The 20,134-nt window shown below is 48.5% G+C and overlaps 1 protein-coding gene across 5 annotated transcripts in view; it reads left to right on the top strand.

Annotated features, from left to right (window-relative positions):
* The first annotated feature begins 2,683 nt into the window (after positions 1 to 2,683).
* The window catches only part of STKLD1 (serine/threonine kinase like domain containing 1), a 73,357-nt gene continuing 55,906 nt past the window's right edge, over positions 2,684 to 20,134 (top strand). For 4 of the 5 annotated variants that reach the window (XM_077306746.1, XM_077306750.1, XM_077306745.1 and 1 more), the window contains exons 1-5: positions 2,684 to 2,722; positions 6,847 to 6,951; positions 10,288 to 10,332; positions 11,362 to 11,436; positions 12,865 to 12,969. In XM_077306746.1, the coding sequence (XP_077162861.1) occupies positions 2,708 to 2,722; positions 6,847 to 6,951; positions 10,288 to 10,332; positions 11,362 to 11,436; positions 12,865 to 12,969 (345 nt within the window). In that variant the 5' untranslated portion in view covers positions 2,684 to 2,707. The remainder of the gene's footprint in view (positions 2,723 to 6,846; positions 6,952 to 10,287; positions 10,333 to 11,361; positions 11,437 to 12,864; positions 12,970 to 20,134) is intronic. The other variant, XM_077306749.1, reaches the window with a different exon arrangement.

Below are 20,134 nucleotides of genomic sequence, written 5' to 3'. Positions count from 1 at the left end.
TTGCCTGTCAAGGGAAGAGGAATGCGTCGGGAGAGGAAGATAATGGAGATGAATCAGTGGCTGCATAGTTGGTGCCGGCAGGAGAGATTTGGTTTCTGGGACCATGGGATAGGCTTTCTTGAGGATGGCCTACTAGCACCTGATGGACTGCACTTATCGAAGTTGGGGAAGAATATGTTTGGCAGGAACCTGGGGAGATTCATCAGGAGAGCTTTAAACTGAAGCCACAAGGGGAAGAAGACGTTCAGCATAGGGAGTGTAAGGAAGGAGACCGATCGGAGGCAGCCCAACTGGCAAGGGAATCAAAAGTAAAAGAATTCAGATGCCTTTATACTAACGCCCAAAGCATGGGCAATAAGAAGGAAGAGCTGGAACTTCTCATGCTGATGGAAAGGTATGATCTAGTAGGCATCAGGGGTTCCTATCTAAAGTTTTGTCAACAAACTAGGCTTTGAATATATGTTTTGCTCCCCCACTGGATTTAAAGCCCTCCTCACCAGGTCTGCAAGGCTCTTTGCAAAGGCATTTTTTCCTACCCCTGTGAGGTGAAAACCATCTCCCGAGATGGTGTGGTCCAAATCCCCAGTCATTTATTTGTATTATTTTTCTTTCCCTTCCACAGCCATTAACAGCGAGAACTGACAAAACCACAACTGGCCCTCCCAGGCCCTTCACCTTTTCCCCCAGAGCCACAAAGTCTCTTTTAATATGCACCATGCTGCACTGGGCAGGATCATTTGTTCCCACATGAATGAGGAGGAAGGGATAATGATCCGTGGGCTTTACGGGCCTTTGCAGCCTTTCGGAGACATCCTTGATGTGTGCACCACGTAGACAGCAGACCTCTCAGGACAGCAAGTCCGGCTGACATACTTTGGCCTCCATCCCTCTCAGTAGGGAATCCTCAATTATCAGCACCCGCCTCTTCTTACACTGGGGAAGTCCTCTCATCTTCTAGTCCTCTCATCTGAAGGGCCCCATGAAAGCTTTTGAGCTTTGGGGATCTGGGGAATAGTCCTTGCTCCTATGGTCCTGTATCAATATCTTCAGGCAAATCCTGGAATCAATTACTGACAGTCAAAGGGGCAGAACATCTCATTTTTCCACACCGATTTGTAACTTTTCTTCACGTGTTGTCCTCCTGTTTTGTGTGCTCCTCCATTTGGTGAGATGTCTACTCCCCCAAACGTACTTCATTAGTTCTGTCCAAGAACTCTTCATCCTCCTTTATAGAATTCAGTGTAGACAGGTGTGCCTCTAGCCTTCTCGTCTAGTAGAGCTACCAACTTACACTTGCTGCAAGTTATCCTGAGGTAAAAACACAAATGTGCCACAGACCATGCCTAGGATTGCCTCAGCTCCATCACCAGGCATGCCGCCTTGGTCCATTACAAAAGGAGTTTGTGTCTTCCTGCACTGCCCTGAATACTTAGGGGAGCTTCTGGCTTGACCCCCAGGTACGCCTGGGCAGCAGGAGCCTTTTATAGTGCAAAGGTCCACCCAGCAGAGGGCTGAATCAGCAGTCAGTCCGAAGCAAACAGTCCCTCCCCTCTTTGCACAAGAATCAACCACCTAATCCAATCAGCTCCAGTTACTTACCACCCCACAATAAACAGACAAAATCAACACCCAGCCCCCACTCCCCTGCAGTTATATACCTTCACAAACACCGAGAACAGAAATATAACAAAGATAAAGAAAGAAAGAAGCTGCACTGACCACTTCAGCAGCGGAATACCTGGCTCCTTCTTCCCTAGCTGCCTGTCACACATTTTTTCTCTAGGCATTAGTTTATTAGAATACATAAAGCAATTAGTATTGTTTAACAAAACCCCAAGCCCCTTTTTTCATAAAATGTTTTTTTTAACATGCACCAGAGGTTTAGTTTGCCCTTTTTAAAAAATCCCCTTTGTGTGTGTTAAGTGCTATCAAGTCACTTCAGACTTATGGCGACTCTCATGACGTGATGTTCTCCAGTCCAGAACATTCTCCGGCCTCGCAAACTGTTGCTAGCTTCAGGCGGGCAGCCGTGTTGGTCTGAAGCAACAGAACAAGTTTTGAGTCCGGGGCTATCTTGCAAGACCCACGAGACACATACCCAGAATGGAACGTGGTTGGCCTTCAAGGTGCCCCTGGGCTCAAGCAGCTCTCCGTCTCGTGCGGACTCTCCTCTTTCAGAATTCCCCCTCTAGGCTGGTCCTAATGAGAAGCCAGCTGCAGTTCTGCAACTCTTCTATGGGCCCAAGTGGCTCCTTCCAAGCCTTGTCACAGAGCGCGGTCGGGGGTCGTCCACGGATGGGGGGATGGAGCCCAGGGAGGGCAGTGGGGGTCTAATGAGGGCGGGCCCCGTCCATCTCTCCCGGGGTTGCCGGCAGAGGTCAGTTCCCCTGCGGGAATTGGCCACTTCGGGGGGGGGGGGCGTCCAGGATGGCTTGATAGCCTGCAGAAGCCCCCGCCCTCCTCTTCCTCCGGAGTCTCCAGGAGGTGGCCACGTCCCCCTCGCACAACAGCCGCTTCCCCCAGGAAAACGTGCTTAAATCCCGGGCCTGGCCTCGAGGCGGGCATTAGACCCCCCCCCCGGAGAGCGCTCGGAACCCGCGGGGGGGGGGGCGCGGCCCAGAGAACCGCCTGCCTGGCCGGGGCGGCCTTCGGGGGGGGGGGGAGGGTCGGGGGGAGCCGTTGGGGCCGCCGCCGCCGCCGACCGGCCATGGAGAAATACGAGGTCGGGGGGCTCCGGGGCGGGGGGGGGGCTGCTTCCGACGCTCTCCCGCCGTTTTCATCCGGCCCGACTTTCCTCCAAGGCAGGGCTAGTCAAACTGCGGCCCTCCAGATGTCCATGGACTACAATTCCCATGAGCGAATGCTGGCAGGGGCTCCTGGGAATTGTAGTCCATGGACATCTGGAGGGCCGCAGTTTGACTACCCCTGCTCCAAGGAGTTCGGGGGGGGCGGGGCGGGGCGTGGGGCTTGAATGACCGGGCTCCCCTCCTTTGATCCTCACAACAACCCGGTGAGGTAGGCTCGGGGTCCGACTAGTCCAAAGCCGCCCAGTGAGTTTCGCCACACTGGGGTTTTGAACTAGGGTTGCCAACTCCAGGAAATGCCGGTAGATTTGGGGGTGGAACCCGAGTAGAATGAAGGTTGGGGGGAAAGGAGGGGCCGCAGCAGGTCAGTGCCACAGAGCCCACCCTGCAGAAGAGCCATTTTGTCCAGGGCAATGGATCTTTTCCCTCTAGGAGTGAGTTGTAATCTCCAGCCCCGACCTGGAGGTTGGCAACCTTAATCCGAACCCTGGTCTCCGTGGCAAGTGCCCCAGATGGGTCCCAAAAAGCCAGAAGGGATGCCTAATAGGAATCGTGGAAGTCAAGAGCTTTTCTCAAAGTGCTTCCTGGGGTGGGGGCAGGGTGTGGGGTCCCGTCCGGTGGTAGAGACCCCCCCCCTCCATTCCTGGCAGGGCTGCCTGCAGGGGGGAGGGGGGAATATGATGGAGCACATGAACCCGGACTGCTTCTGTTAGGCCTGGCAGCAATAGGGTGGGGGAGAGAGAAGAAGCTGCCTCATGCACTTTGGGGTTCCCAACCTCCAGCTGTGGCCTGGAGCCTTCCCAGAGGTACAACTGAGCAGTTCCCCTAGAGAAAAACGGCCGCTTTGGTGGGTGGACTCTGTGGCATGAAGCCCTTTTGGGGTCCCTGCCATCTCCAACCCTGCCCTTTTCATGCTCCACCAAACATCTCCAGGAATGTCCCCACCCAGAGTTGGCACCCTTGCTCAGTACACAGTTCAAACGTCGTGCCATGGCATTGTGTGTGGGGGGTGTACCTGCACGTCATCGGCAGGGCTGTCTGGGATGCAGGTGAAAGGGGATGCTGAGGGGGTGTGAGGCTGCGTAGGGGTAGGGGGCTCTTCTGCTGCGCTGGCTTCAGAACTCCGTGAATGGGAGACGGAGCCCTCCCTCTGGGTTGGGTTGCAATTGCCTCCTGACTAAGCTGACCAGATTTTAACATTGCTAAAGTGGGAAACCATTAACAGTGGGGGGGGGGGAGGGTTCTTGACTAAAAATTTAGTCTATATGGAGCAACAAACATTTTCATAGAACGCATAGAATGCAAAAATAGTATTGTAATATATATATTTTACTTGCAACATAAGTACAATTTGCCAGGTGCCCCCAGATGTCCCTCCAAATGTGGCACAATCTGGTCATCTGACAGAGGATGGACGTGAAACCACTAATCCAGCATTAGAAGCAGAGCAGCAGCAGCAGCAGCAGCTGAAGAAGAATTGGTTTTGATACCCCACTTTTCACTACCAGAAGGCGTAGTGAAGCTCAACTGGCTGACAATCCCCTTCCCTTCCCCCACAAGTGAGGCAGGTGGGGTTGAGAGAGCCCTGACAGAACTGCTTGGTCAGGAGAGTGCTGGAAAGTGAGTGTTGTCAGGTGGCACCTGACTTATCACACCCGCTGATACGGCTTTCATGGTGAGAGATGTTCAGAGGTGGCCTCTGTGCAGCACCCCTGGATGTCTTGGGGGCCTCCCATCCCAATACTAACCAGGGCCGACCCTGCATAGCTTCCGAGATCTGATGCGATTGGGCAAGCCCCGGCTGTCTCGTGTTCCTCACCCTGAACCACTCTGCGGGGCTCACAGTCCAGGTGCTTATTGGACCCATTATTCCTCGTTTTTCACTGCATGCTTCTGATTTAATTACCTGGGCAGCTGCGGTCGTACGCTTCATCTGGGATTGTGGCTGTGAGAAGCAAGAGGTTTTGATATTATTATTCCAAAATAAGTAAAACCAAATACAAAGGGCACAGCTGTGTTACAGACTGACAGTTGATTTACGTCACTGTAATAATTCCATGGCTTTCGCTACAGGAAAGGTCGACGGAGAACGGTGAGAAGGGGCGTTGATGAGGGTCCTGGGAATTCTATTCCAAGGGGCTCAGCTGCTTTCTTGCTAAACTATAGTTCTCAGGACAATACTCCTTAGGCCAGTTTAAGACTGTCGCATAGATATGGTCAAATATGTTGATAAGCAAACTGGGGGGGGGGGTCAAAATCACCAGGGTCTTCCAGGAAAATATTTTATTTTAGGCCCAGCATATACTGTTTAGCCTCTACCCACCTAGTGTAAGGAAAACCTGAATGCTTTGTCTGGCTCTGCAAACCACTAGATTGACCAGAGGCCTAGGGATTTTGTCTATCTGGTTCCCCTCCAGACAGTTCCGGCACAGAGGCACACTGAACCAGATCTGAGGAACAGTGGAACTACTCTGACTGAATTTTCCCTGATATCTAGCCGATGCTATTCTACACTCTTTTATCTTCTGGGGTGTTTGTTACTCCTCCCGATTTGGTGTCATCTGCAAATTTAATGAGGAGTCCCTCCACCATGTCACCCTGGTCATTGATAAAAATGTTGAGAATTACTGGACCCAGTACCTGTGCCATCCCGCTGTTCTCCTCCCTCCAATCTGATGAAATACTCTGTATTTTTCTATCCTCCTAACCACCCAACCCCCCAGTCTGCAGTCCTTCATTGTACCCCTCATGTGGAACCTTGTCAGGAGCCTTACTGAAAATCAGGAATATCACATCCACTGAGTTTCCACTCTCTACTAAGCACACCACTCTCAGTCATCTCCTCCTGTGCCCGGACTGGCTCAGTGGGAGACGTCTTGCTTCTTTGGGCACACAGCATGGTATCATGGTTAAGAGTGGTGGCCTTTAATCTGGGGGGCTGGGTTTATTTCCCCACTCTTCGTCATGTAACCTTGGGCTATTCACAGCCCTGTTAAAGCTGTTCTCACAAAACAGTTCTGTCAGAGCTCTCTCAGCCCCACCTGCCTCACAGGGTGTCCGTTATAGGGAGAGGATGGGAAGGTGTTCGAAAGCCACTTTGAGACTCTTTTGAGTAGTGAAAATGAAGAACAGCGGTTAGAAAGATTGCTAAGACTCTCTTCTTTCCCCCTTTATCTGTTTCTCTTTACAAATAAAATGGTTTGGTTCTTTTAAGTGGCTTGGTGCTTTCCACTCTCTTGCATATTTAAACTCTGCCAACAAATGGTAGGTTCCTTGGATCTGAAGGACGTACTGCCGTGAGCGGAGTCCAAGTCATAATGTGTCAATCAAGACCTACTTGTATAGCTGGCATGAAATGGCAGTTACACCTTGATCATTCTTATTCTGAATTAATCATTTGAACTGGATCTGTGGTGGTGGAAGAGTGCATATGCATTGCTGTGCATGCGCATTTGTGGCCGTGCTTGGCGCAAACGCGCATGTGCGGTCCTGCTGTGCATGCGCGTTTGCGTATGGGCTGCCGTGCATGTGCAGCGGCCAGATAGCCCTCCCCCCCAACCGGTCCGCAGCCTAAAAAAGGTTGATTTAGACCAGTGGTCCCCAACCTTTTTATCACTGGGGTCCACTCAACGCCGGGGACCGCTCACTGGGGACCACTCAACACCTTTTACTGAGGCCCGGTGGGGGGCGTAGTTTACTCCTCTACTCTCAACCACTCCCCTAACGCTCTCTGATCGCTATGGTAATGTTTAAACATCCCTTCAAAATAAGATACAGACACGCCACAACAATGAACATAAGGAACATTTTATTTTCATGGAAATTTTAACTCATGACAGTTAAACTGACAGTTTAACTCATGACGGGGGGTGGGGGAGAAGGCGTCCTTCGGGGCCCACCACCAATTAGTCGAAGGACCACATGTGGTCCGTAGCCCACAGGTTGGGGATCGCTAATTTAGACTACATGAAAACTCTGCTTCTGCCTTTCTCTTTACTTTTTCTCCCACCCTTCACTTATGCATACCTGTCCCCTTTTGAAGGTGTTGCAGGAGATGCATCCTGGGGCTCTCGGAACAATGTTATTAGTGGAATCAAAAGCAGAGGAAGAAGAACATGGTGCCAGAAAGAAATATGTTGTAAAAAAGGTAAGAGAGATGGGAACAGTAAAGAGGCCGTCTGGGTAACTGCAAGATGCTGCTTTCTGGCACATCTGACAGACCAACCATATTAGAAAGCCACCTGGCCAAACTGTTTATGAAGGGAAGGTCGTCTTTTGTTCCCCCTCAGGAACCAAGGAATCGTATTTTGCTTCAGGATAGGTAGCCATGTTATAGAAGGCGCCCTCCAGGCCACCTAGTCCAACTCCCTGCTCAGTGCAGAATCAGCCTCAAGCATCCAGGATAAGTATCTGTTCAGCTGCTGCTTGAAGACTCACCATCTCCTGATTCCATTCCACTACTGAACTACTCAGACTGTGAAATTCCCCCTCCCGTATGTAGTCAATATCATTCTCCATGCAGTTTAAACCCATTCCTGCGGGTCCTCTGATGCCAACAGGAATCTTTCCCTGCCCTCTTCCAACCTCCTTTTTTCCAAGCTTTCCTCCTAGGGCTTGGGCCTGAGGCCCTGGATCTGTAGCAGTAAGAAGGAGCAAGAGTCCAGTAGCACCTTAAAGACAAACCAAATTTGTGGCAGGGGAATAGTCACAGAAGTTCATACCCTGCCACAAATTTTGTTACTCTTTATTTTGCCTCAGTTCCCATTTTTCATGGAGTTTTTTTCATTAACCTATTGGAAATAAGGGCAAGTTCAAGGCTTAGGACCTCTTTTCTTAAAGCTCCCTTCCCACTCCCACTCCTTGGCTCCACACAAGAGGGAAAATACAGGCTTCCTTGGGGCCAGGGATCACCAGGCAGCAGAGCATAAAACTTTGAGGGGTGTAGGCAGAAAGGCGGTCCCTCAGGTACACCCTTAAAGGTGACAACAAAAACCTTAAGCCTGATTCGGAATTCAACTGGAAGTCAGCGTAGCTGTTGGAGAATGGGCCGAATGTGGGCCCTCCATGGTGGTGTGGTGAGGTTCCTGGTTGCTGCATTCTGTACCAGCTGTAGTTTCCAGGTCAAGGTTAAGGGAAGGCCTGTGTAGAGCGAGTAGCGGAAGTCCAGTCTAGAGGTGACTGTTGTGTCAATCGATGTGGCTAAATATTCCAGGACCAAGTAGGGTGCTAGTAGTTTGGCTTGGCAAAGATAATAGAATGCCAGCTGCGCTACTTTCATGAGCTGAGGTTCCATTGAGAGGGAAGCATAGAGAATCTCGCCCAGGTTACTGGTGGAGCGAGCCATTGATAGCTGCACTCTGTCCAGGTTGGGAGGGCATGCTTCCTTGCTTGGACCCTTCCTGTACAGCCACAGACCTCCATCTTTGAAGGGGTGAGGTTCAGACAACTCTGCTTGAGCCACCTCATCACTGCTTCCAAGCAGCTGGCTAATGCTTCTGGGGGAGAATCAGGGTAGTCATCCATCAGGCGGAAGTGCTGGGTGTCATCGGCATATTGATGACAACCCAGTCCGAACTTCTGCACCAGTTGAGCAAGAGGGTGCATAAATATGTTGAATAGGATTGGAGAGAACTGCTCCATGAGGGACTCCACATGCAAGCTGGTGGTGGCTTGATAAACTCTCTCCTATTACTATCCTCTGTCCACAATCCCAGAGAATAGAGACCAGCCATTGAAGGACAGTCCCTCTAATCCTGACATCGGCAAGGCGGTGAGCTAGAAGCTCATAGTTACCTGTGTCAAACGCTGCTAAGAGGTCTAATAATAAGAGCAGCGCCGACCCTCCCCAGTCCAATGGCGATGGAGGTAATCTGTTAGGACGACTAGCTCTGTTTCTACCCTATGGCCGGGCCGGAAACCTGACTGAGATGGGTCTAAGACTGAAGCTTCTTCCAAGAATGCTGACAGTTGGTCCGAGAAAGCCCTTTCAAACATCTTCCCCAGAAATGCTAAGTGCGAGATGGGAAAAAATCTGCCTGATGCTCAACTGAGGAGTGGGTGGCAGCCTTAGCTGTGCCTTCGCAGCATAGCGGTCTGACCATGGCATAGCATTAGCCAGGACCAGATCCATGTTCAACCCCTTGCCGAAAATGAGGTTCAGGGTGTGGCCTGCTTGATAGGTAGGGTCAACCACAAATTTCGAGAGCTCTAGCGTCACCATGGCTGACACTAGATCCATCCCATTTCTAGAGGGTGGTAGCTCAGCACAGACATTAAAGTCTCCCAGAATTAAGAGTCCAGGGAACTATAGCATCCAGGCCACCATCTCCTCTAGCAGGGCTGGCAGGGTATCTGGAGGTGCATTGGGTGTACAGTATACCAACCAGATGGCCATGCTCTCGGTTGAGTCCCACCCGAGATCTACACATCAATTTCTGGAATTGATGGTGTGGGGAGAGCCCTGAAGGAGAAGTCCTTTTCGATTAGGATTGCCACCCCTCCTCTCCTCCCCGCAGTCCAAGACTGATGGAGGACATAGAATCCGGCAGGGGCTAGCTCTTCTATGAGCGACGGTCTCTTCCTCCCTAACCCAGGTCTCCATCACACATGTCAGGTCCACGTTGTTATTTGCAAAGTAGTTTTGCAAGGTTTGGATCTTATTAGAAATCGACCTGGCATTGCACAGCATCCGTGTCGGAGGCAGTTGTTCACCTTTACCTTCACCCTAATGTCCTGAGGGATGGGGTGGAGGTTGGAAGGGATCTAAATATGTCTGCATCTCAGAGTCCTTGTTCCACTTCCTCCAACCACTGAATCTGCCTCTTCCCCTCAATATTGGGATCCCTGACCCCCTTTGTCCTGCTGGCTTGGAACCGGCATGCTCAGGTGTGCATGGCAAGTGCTAACCTGCAAATGTGCAAAACGTGCACCTGTCCATACCCAGGCCTGCTGTGTGGTGGCCTACACATTGAAGAGTGTTCTTCCTTAGGAGATCAGGAGGGCTCTCCCTTGTCTGGCTTTTAGCAAACTATGCAAACCTGAATTGTTCAAGGGGGATGACGATAGGATAGCACTGTACAAAACAATTCACACAGACATTTGGAGGAATTATTAGGGACTCTGATATCTATTATTCGTATCAAGTATATTCTCCAAGAAGCTGGATCCTGCTGTGTAATTTTGACTCATTTATTGTATCATGTTAATACTTTGGCTTTGATCCAGTTCAGTTTTTTAGGTTTCTGGGTAATTCCGCAGCCCTAATCCTTTTGCATTGTCTAATGAATGCCACTCCCTCGAGTCCCAGTAAGGAAAGCCGACTAAAAATTAAATAAGTAAATAAATACACTTTAAATAGATTATCCTGGGCATTGTAAATGCTTGCATTTTTTATCTGAAGGGACAGGTCAGATGAAGGCTCTTGGCAATTCTCTGTTTTGTTTTGCTTTCACAAGATGTCTTCTTCTCTTCTCATTTGGTACAGGTTGAATGCATTGATGAAAATCAAGCAAACAATGCTCTCAGAGAGGTATTTGCTCCTCGCTTATGTTGTGTATTACACACCTGACCCTGTCTGCTTGTGCAGCATGCCAGTGTGTATGTGCATGCGGGGGGTGGGGGGACAGGACTGCAGGGCACAACAGAGTGGTGGAACTGCATGCCACTCAGACCACAGGGCCAGCCAGGGGTCCTGGGGTTCTAGTGGGAACCAGCAGAGGGGTGCACAATCTAGAAGCAGGACAATAGGACAGACAAGCCTCTTTCTGGCACCTGCCACAAAGTGGGGAAAACAGTTATTTTAGCAACTCTCGGCACTCTGCTGTTTTTTACTAGTATATACTAATTGTACCTTCCTAAACAGGGTTAACGTGTACTGATTATTTCAAAGCTTCTCTCTTTTTGTCAATTAGATTTTTTTGTTTTAAAATGCAAACTTCTTTATTTTCCTATAATAAGGGCAGCCATATGGGTATGCCCATCTAGTATAGATGGTAAAAGAAGTATCTACAAGTAATGACATCATCATAACCAGTTGACCAAGTTCTGTGACTGTGTTTGTTCCTTAAGGACTGAAGAACCAGTGGAAGAAGTGGAGTATGTTAAACCCATTCATATTAACAAGAGCACCAGTGACTGGCTGCATCACTTATGTGTCCACAGTTGGACCAAGACAGACACCTGCTTCTCAAGTGGGCTGCCCTCATTCCTGAATTCTAATTCACACTCCCAAATAATTTGAAAATGGTTCCTTCTGGTTGTGGGAAGAACAAACCAGCCAAGCCATTGATCTGGCTGTGCTTGGAAAAGATATCTAGTCTTCAGTTTCTTTGACAAAAGAACAAGATAGAGTATGATCCTGTTTACAGTTACACAGGAATAAATCCCATTAAACTCAGTAGGACTACAAGAATATGCATGGATTCAGGTTGCTATAGTTTTGATGGTATCACACAGAAGGCCTTGGTAGCTGGGGCTAATACCAACCCACCAGTTTTGCTGGACCCATTGCCTGACACTGCATCATAGACAGTTTTCTCACTTGTTGTCTTCCTGGCAGGCAATGGTCTTGCTGAAAGTGAAGCATCGAAACATCTGTGCCTACAAAGAAATGTTTATCATCTGGGACAAGAAAGTAAGTGTGAAATGGCATCTCTTAAACGCACACACCTTTGTTTACTTGTTTGAGAGTAAGTTTCATTGAAGTCATTGAAGGGACATTGTGTGTGTAATACGTCAAGAAGGACGTAGATAAAATTGAAAGGGTACAGAGGAGAGCGACGAGGATGATCTGGGGCCAAGGGACCAAGCCCTATGAAGATAGGTTGAGGGACTTGGGAATGTTCAGCCTGGAGAAAAGGAGGTTGAGAGGGGACATGATAGCCCTCTTTAAATATTTGAAAGGTTGTCACTTGGAGGAGGGCAGGATGCTGTTTCCGTTGGCTGCAGAGGAAAGGACGCGCAGTAATGGGTTTAAACTACAAGTACAATGATATAGGCTGGATATCAGGGGAAAAAATTTCACAGTCAGAGTAGTTCAGTAGTGGAATGGGCTGCCTAAGGAGGTGGTGAGCTCCCCCTCACTGGCAGTCTTCAAGCAAAGGTTGGATGCACACTTTTCTTCGATGCTTTAGGATGCTCTGGGCTGATCCTGCATTGAGCAGGGGGTTGGACTAGATGGCCTGTATGGCCCCTTCCAACTCTATGATTCTATGATTCTAAAATGCTGTCAATTCACTGGAAACTGAGTTATGGTGGCCCCAGTGTCATGGCAAGTGAGAAGCAGAGATGGCTGGCCACAGCCTTCCTGCACAAATCTTCTTTGGTGGTCTCCCATCCAAGTACTGACCCTGCTTAGCTTCTGAGTTCTGACGAGCTCGAGCTATGCCTTATCAGTCTCCCTTCCCAAGTAAACATGGACACGCTTAAACAGCCATTCCAGACTGGTGAACAACGTAGTCATGAGTGACTTGTGGAGCACTGTGCTTCAGTGAGGAGGGTATTTGGAAACTGAGGCTCGAACCCAAACATAAGTGTGAGCTGAGCAGCAGACTGACATGACATTCTACTGCTGGAAGGAACCAATTCATCCAATTTGAAATCGTGAATGTTCTCCCATATTATAAAACAACATAAAATAAAACACCGTCCATGTAGAAAACGAGTATGTCTGCAGAAGTCTTCTAATCTAAACTGTTGCCACTATCTAAAAAAAATGAACATCATGACATTGTATCTGAAGAAGTGTGCGTGCACACAAAAGCTCATCCCTTGAATAAAACCTGGTTGGTCTTAAAGGTGCCTGAATTTGTTCTGCTGCTTCAGACCAACACGGTTACCTGCTTGAAAAGATTTCATTCTGACAGCAAGCTTATTCCCCTCCCCCTTTACAACCCAGTCCTACCGAATTAGATTCCTTAAGTTAATTGAGTCCAGTGGTTATTGACATTTGGAAAAGCTTAAACTAATTTTCTTTCTTGAATTAGACGGGAGTGAGGGAAGACTTTCTATGAGAACGTCCGGGGTAAGCAACGTGATGGTCTTGATTTTCATTCTGCTGCAGATCTCGTCCCTCTTCCTTTGTCTGGTGATGCATCACTCAGATCAAGGGGATCTTTCCACTCTGGTCATGGCAAAAAGGCAGAAGTACGAAAACATTCCAGACTGGGTAAAAATACAGATTATGTTAAGACAGCATTGTAAAAAACTTTATGCATGTTGCATTTCTCCCTCAAGCCAAATTCCAGTGTGTCTTATGGTAAGAAAAAAATCCCATAAATTTGTCATGGCAGAAATCATTGGGTTTCACGATAATAAAAGATCCAGAGATTGAAAACACACTTTGACTTGAGGCAAACTGTTTCTTTTGCATCTTCCTTTTTGCATATTGAACCACTACGACCACTGAGGTCCATTTACAAAGCTATAATTGTTTTAAAAAATTGGGAGAATGAAAGTAATGGTTTGTATCTAAGATATTAGACAATTAAAACTTACATTAATTTAAAAGGAAAATATTAACGTTTTTGATATTTGTGGCATTTTTCTATGGTGCAATGAATGTTCTGAACATGGTTGGGAAAGGTCTTCATGCTGTCAGGAAAGGCTCTTAAAAATGGTTCTCTGGACCAGAGCTTTCCAAACACACTCCTGGGGCATTTTTTAACCCATATGCTAAATGGGTTTGCCAATGGCAAATCAGAGATTTCTCAGATTTTGTTATTAGGCTGGAGCTTTTTTGTTTGCAGAAAGCGAACTGTAAGGCAGTTGTTTTACTTTGGAGGCACTGTTTACTACCGTATAGATGACAAATGTCTTTTCTGCACATGCAGCATACTCTCAGTTTTTATTGTACTCAAGCTGGTATGGCTTAATTTGAATGCTGTGCTTGCACACTGCATCTTCTTTTTTCTCTCTGATATTTCTCCTTGGGATTGCAGAGGATATATTCTGATGCAGAGGATAAAGCCCAGGTTGTGTTACATTGCTGATTTTTTGTGGGGTGAATGGCTCATTAATCTCAATCATCAAGAGATTTCTTAATAAGCGTGTTTATTAAGCCATCTTGACTTTAGCCGACACTCCTCCCCCTTGGTGTAAAATCTTTAAATATATATATATGTATTTACTTCAGGGCTGATCGTGTGAAAAGGCATGTGGATTTCTGTAGTTGCAGAAGTCTAACTGTGAGGGAGAAAAATCGATAGCTGAAATGACTTGCTGTGAGGTTCCTGTTGATATTCCCAATAGGCAGACTTTTGGAAGAATAAATCTCTTTATTCAGGAACAAATGACCCAAGATTTCTCCAGTTTCTTGCTAAGATTAAAGCATGCCTACTCAAGCAGCCCTATATCTCCAAACACGCTCCCTCCCCCCAATTCTAAATCCAGGCCCAAAACTCAAGATGACACTCTTCCCATTTCTTCTCATGTTTCTCAAAACACAACTACCTGCCATACATAACATCCCTGCCTGGGTTCAAAGGACAGGGAGATGACCCAAGCCTAGACCGAACAGATTTACTGCCTCCTCCCCCTCCCGACAGAATGGCAGAGGTGGCAGATACCAACCCTGCCCTCCCCACCTTCTGATCCCTTGTTGTCCCATCCCAGCCACTACAGAGCAAGGCAAATACTGAAAGCAAAGACATCCTTATCCATTGTTGTTCCTCTATGTATTTATGAAACAGCCTAGGGGGTGGGACGTGTCTGGCTGTCCAAGTTAGAATAGCCACCTTTAGCTGCCTGGCCAGGTGGGAGCCCTTTCAAGGCCCATTCTTAGGAACGGGCTTTGAAGCTGGTAGACCTATCAAATGGACTCACAGTAGTCATAGCAAGAGCATGTAGATACAGGAACTTGAGCCTTGCACCCATTTTAGCTGTCTGCTTTCAGCCTGAAATTTTAGCAGTCTCTTTTGCTCCCCCACCTTGGAAAGAGGGGGGAACAGACCAGCTCAAACCAAACTGTTCTCCCCCCCTCCCCTCAAAGACAGAACATATCCTTGGGTGTTATCCACCCCTGGCTTGAGGGAAGCAGAAACACTTTCCCCCCCTCATACTATCTGTAGTGGGCGTGGCTTCTTCTCCAGTTCTCTTCTGCCCCTTAGAGTGAGAGCAGCCTTCTTTCAGAGCGCAAACAGGCTTAGTATCTTTTTCCTCTTCTATTTTCTCTGGCTTTAACTATTCTCCAGTTAGAATCATAGAATCATAGAATAATAGAGTTGGAAGGGACCTCCTGGGTCATCTAGTCCAACCCCCTGCACTATGCAGGACACTCACATCCCAATCGCTCATCTACTGTAACCTGCCACCCCCTGAACCTTCACAGTATCGCCCTCTCCGTCAGATGGCTATCTAGCCTCTGTTTAAAAATTTCCAAAGATAGAGAATCCACCACTTCCCAAGGAAGCCTGTTTCACTGAGAAACCGCTCTAACTGTCAGGAACTTCTTCTGGATGTTTAAACAGAATTTCTTTTGAATTAATTTCATCCCATTCGTTCTGGTCTGTTCCTCTGGGGCAAGAGAGAACAATTCTGCTCCATCCTCCATATGGCACCCTTTTAAATACTTGAAGATGGTTATCAGATCCCCTCTCAGTCGTCTCCTCTCTAGGCTAAACAGATCAAGCTCCCCCAACCTTTCTTCATATGTCTTGGTCTCCAAATCCCTCACCATCTTTGTTGCCCTCCTCTGGACATGTTCCAGTTTGTCAACATCCCTCTTCAACTGGGGTGCCCAATACTGAACACAGTACTCCAAGTGAGGCCGAACCAGAGCAGAGTACAGCGGTACCATCACCTCCCGTGATCTGGACACGATACTCTGTTTGATACAGCCCCAAATCCCATTTGCCTTTTTAGCCACTGAGTCACACTGCTGACTCATGTTCAATGTATGGTCTACTAAGACTCCTAGATCCTTTTTGCACATGCTACTGCCAAGACAAGTCTCCCCCATCTTATATTGGTGTATTTGGTTTTTCCTACCTAACTGCAGAACTTTACATGTGTCCCTATTGAACTTCATTTTATTCAGAGCCATTTCACACAAGGAAATTTCAGCGAAATCCTTACCAGATGCTCTTGCTTTAAAATCATGGTTTCAGATGATGCCCTCAGCCTCCCGTCCCAGTTTCGCTCCATCTGCCAATTTATAGCGGAAGTAGGGAAATCGGTTAAACTGCATTCCCCTGGGCAAAATCACGACAGATGGCGCAATCACCCGTTAGGTTTCAGTGAGGAGGTGTCATCAGTACTCATTTCGCCACGGAGATGCCCCTCCCCTGGTCCCGCCTCCATGGCTTCCGGGGGACGGGGGGGGTGTTTTTTAAAAATGGAGAATGTTGAGTAGCAACGCATAATCGCAAGTCTATTCAGAACCCTTTCAATTATCTGGTTCCCCCCTTGCTCTTTATTTGAGTGCATGTGTCACATTTTAATTTTTATTCTTTTTCATTGGGGGGGGGGTTGCATGTAGAACTCCAGCAAAATATACAGCAGAGGAGCAACGCATATGTGTTAGTTCGCCACTCAAACGTCATTGCAGAACGCGCCACCTTAGATGAGAGACAAATGCTTCTTAAAGGAGCCGCAGCCGTCTTCGGCGGTAAGGCTCGTCAGCACAAGGCAGTGGAATGGTCTGAAGTGCGCACCGCTTTTTATACTTGTCCGCCCTTCCCGGCGCCCAGGAAAGGAGCTGGGGCAGCAGGTGCGCCATCTGTTTTCCTGGCGACGAAACCCTCTCCCCCTGGGCCCTCCGACAGAGGACTCTGGGCTTTGCGGCCAGGAAAGGAGGCGGGCGAATGGGGCGGCGACGATTGCAGGGTGAGGAGCGGTTGAATGGCGGGTCCTCGTGGTGGCGCGGCGGCCTCGTGGTGGCGCGGCGGTGGCTGCTGGAAGGGGATGGCGGGGGGGGGGGGTGAGGTTGCCAGATCCAGACAAGTTCACTGCCAGGGAAGGGCAAAGACCTCAGTTGGAATCAACTATCCAAGGGATACATTTTTTTGTTTTTACTTCTTTCAAGTCTGTTTCCCCCCCTCCACACCCACACATACACACTCCCTCCCTCCAAAATAAAATGTCCTTCTCTCAGAGACCCTGCTGCCCTTGTGGTGTGGTTTTTTTGTTGTATTGACAAAACCTTTGGCCCCAAAGCATCACCTCTGTGCTTCTGAGAAGGGGCTGCATTTTGGGGACATTTGCACCCTGTTCCTTGCCCCACTCACAAAGGCCAGATTGATTAATTTTTATTGAATCAATAATGGACAGGGGTTCAGAGATGACATCTGCAAGTTCTTTTAGTACCCTTGGATGCAGTTCATCTGGCCCAGAAGACTTTGTTTCATTTAAAGAAACTAGGTGTTTGTGGACTGTTCCAACAGTGATCCTAGGCCACCATTCCCGTCCCCCGTGTTGTATTACATTTTAGCCACATAATCACTATTTCCCTCACAAGAGAAGACTGAGGAGAAATAGGAGATAAGCAGTTCAGCCCTTTCTTCATCATCTTTAAACCGCTCTGCAGTATTAAATAAAAAGGTAAGGGCTAAGTGGGAGAAGAGTGGGCGGGCGCTGTCCGGGATAAAAAGCGGCTCCTGATTCACTCCTCCGAGTGGCACTCCAGGGCCACTTGGCCCGTCTCCCAAACACCATCCCGCAGACTCCGCGCTCCTCCCGAGTGGCCATCCTTGCCGCTCGACCCTCCAGAAGGTCGGTCGCTCGAGGACAGGGGTGGCTGCCAGGGAGGAGAATGCCCCCATGTTGCTGCAGCCACTAAAACCTCCTTTCCCTGGTGGCAACGGCAGCCCTTCCCGCCCCTGGCAACTGCCACTTCCCTCCCCTCAACCAAAAACGCGCCCACGGATGCTCTCCGCACCCTTCCCACCCCCAACGCCGGGATCCCCATCCTTTCCCGTCCCATCAACCCTTCTCCACGGCCAACTCTTCTCCTCTACGCCACGGCCAGCCACCCCTGCCGCCGCCAGGAACTCGCCCCGACCTCGCTCTGTACTCACGGGCTCGTCGCTGCATCCCTACGCCGACCGCTGCCGCCCTCGCCTCTGCCGTCGCGCCTCAGGAGGCCCAACACCCGCCGTGGCCAACGCCCCAGGCCTGTGCTCCTGCCGCAACGCCCAGGTAGGCCGCCCCACGGCCGTACTCACAGGCCCGCTGCCGCCTCAAAATGCCACCCGCTGCCGACCTCGCCTCCGCTGACAGCCCTTGGGAGCCCCGCAACGCCCAACGCCCCGGCTCTTCATTCCCAAAACATGTACCTCATTCCCCACTGGCAATGTTGAAGGACCTAGGAATCCTTATCATAGGACAAGCCGATAGGCTGAGTCTAACCAGACATTCGTTATATTGGACACAGCTGGTTGGCAGTATCTGAGTCTATTGTGGAGGAGGACTTACTGAGAAGAAGCTGCAAAACCAGGGAGGAAGGCAGGGTGAGTTGCAAGTTCTTAGAGCCTTTTTGGCTATCATTAGTATGGACTCTTATGCAAGACAGATTTAATAAGTACATCAGATAAAATTTGCTTTGGGAAAATCAAAAGGCCACGGCCCCGCTAGCGCCCGCTGTATTTAGCCTACAGCGGGCTTATTTTCTAGTCTGTTATAATTGCAGTTTCTTGTCCTCGCAGTGGTACTATGGTATACCTATTCTTTTTCTTGCTTGAAATATAACTAAAGAAGCCTTTTTTGTTATGTTTAGCATTTCTTGCTAGCCTGAGCTCATATTGAGCTTTAGCTTTTCTAAAACTCCCCCTACAATTATTGAGTATTTGTTTATACTCATCCTTGTAATAAGGCCTTCCTTCCATTTCCTAAATGACTCTTTTTTATTCCTCAAATCTTTTGAACAACTGCTTATGGAGCCAGCTTGGCTTCCTTAGGCTCCTTCCATCTTTTCTTCTCAAGGGAATTGTTTGTGATTGAGCCTTCAGTAGTTCACTTTCTTAAAACTCCCAGCCCTCTTGGACTCCCATCTCTTTAAGTCTTTCTGACCATGGGACTCTCCACAACATACGGAATGGGTAGGTGACTGTAAGCCTCTTTGAGCCTCCTTCGGGTAGGGAAAAGTGGCATATAAGAACCAACTCTTCTTCTTCTTCTTCTTCTTCTTCTTCTTCTTCTTCTTCTTCTTCTTCTTCTTCTTCTTCTTCTTCTTCTCTTTAAGTCTGTGAACATCAGCTTTCCTGAAGTCCAGTCTATACGTACGACTACATAAACGTTTTCTCTTTCCCACGATTGAAAATTCCAAAATCACTGCTACCAAGTGTGCCCACTGCTTCCACCTCATCTACCAGTTCTTCCCTACTGATGAGAATCAAGTCTAAAATAGCAGAGCCTCTGGTTCCCCTCTTACTTTCTGGGAAATTAAGCTGTCGGCAAGACAAGTTAAGAATTTAACGGAGTTTGCATTTTTAGCAGAGTTGGTCTTCCAACAGATATCTGGTTAATTGAAGTCACCCATGACCACTGTTTCCCCCTTTTTTGAAAATTGTGTAATTTGGTCTAGCAGTATCTCATTCAAGTCCTCCGACTAGCTTGGTGGTCTATAGCAGACACCCACAATAATACCACTCTAATTTCCTACTTTTATATTTACTCAAATACACTCAACTGAACTTTCATGCTCGGGTACCTGTATTTCTTCACAAGTATAAAGATTCCTAACATATATTGCTACACCTCCCTCCTTCTTTTCTTCTTTCCCCTCCCTCCTTCTTCAGAGCAACCTATTTGCTTCCCAATTAGGAAAGCAGTATTCTGCTAGCACTCAGACCCCCTGAGCATTAGTTTTGGTTAGGGGATAGAGGTGAGGAGGTACGACAATTTCCTATCAGAGGATGATGCCTCCAATGTGATAGTGGAGAGGAACAATGAGCTCCCTAGGCTGGTGGACATACTATCTATGGCTGTTCCATGTCAAGTTGGAGCACATTGCAGTGGCCATGAGGAAAAGCGCACTAAATTGTTGGCCTTGGATGCAGTGAGGTGCCATCTTGAATCTGAGGCAGGAGTTTCCAGCGGCCATTTTATGATAGATCCACAGCATGATTCCGGCAGCAGAGATGTGGTGATGGGAATTGGTGATGGTGATGCAGAGCAAGCAGCTGGTGCAACAGTAAGGCCTGGTGGGCAATCATCTGTTTCTGCTTACCTTCTTTCAGCTATTAATGCTTTTATTGCCAAACAATTACCTCCCATATGGCAGGCTGTGGGGTGCAGGCAACAGAGCAGGGGCAGATCAGACTCTTCTCCATCCCCCCCCCCCGTCTAGATTATATGTCTGATAATACACTGACTAGAAGTTCCTGGCTCACTAAAGC

This window comes from Paroedura picta, chromosome 12 (genome assembly GCF_049243985.1).
Source record: "Paroedura picta isolate Pp20150507F chromosome 12, Ppicta_v3.0, whole genome shotgun sequence".
Taxonomy (NCBI): Eukaryota; Metazoa; Chordata; class Lepidosauria; order Squamata; family Gekkonidae; genus Paroedura; species Paroedura picta.
Note: the sequence above shows the minus strand (reverse complement) of the source record. Positions and strands in the feature narration are given on the sequence as shown.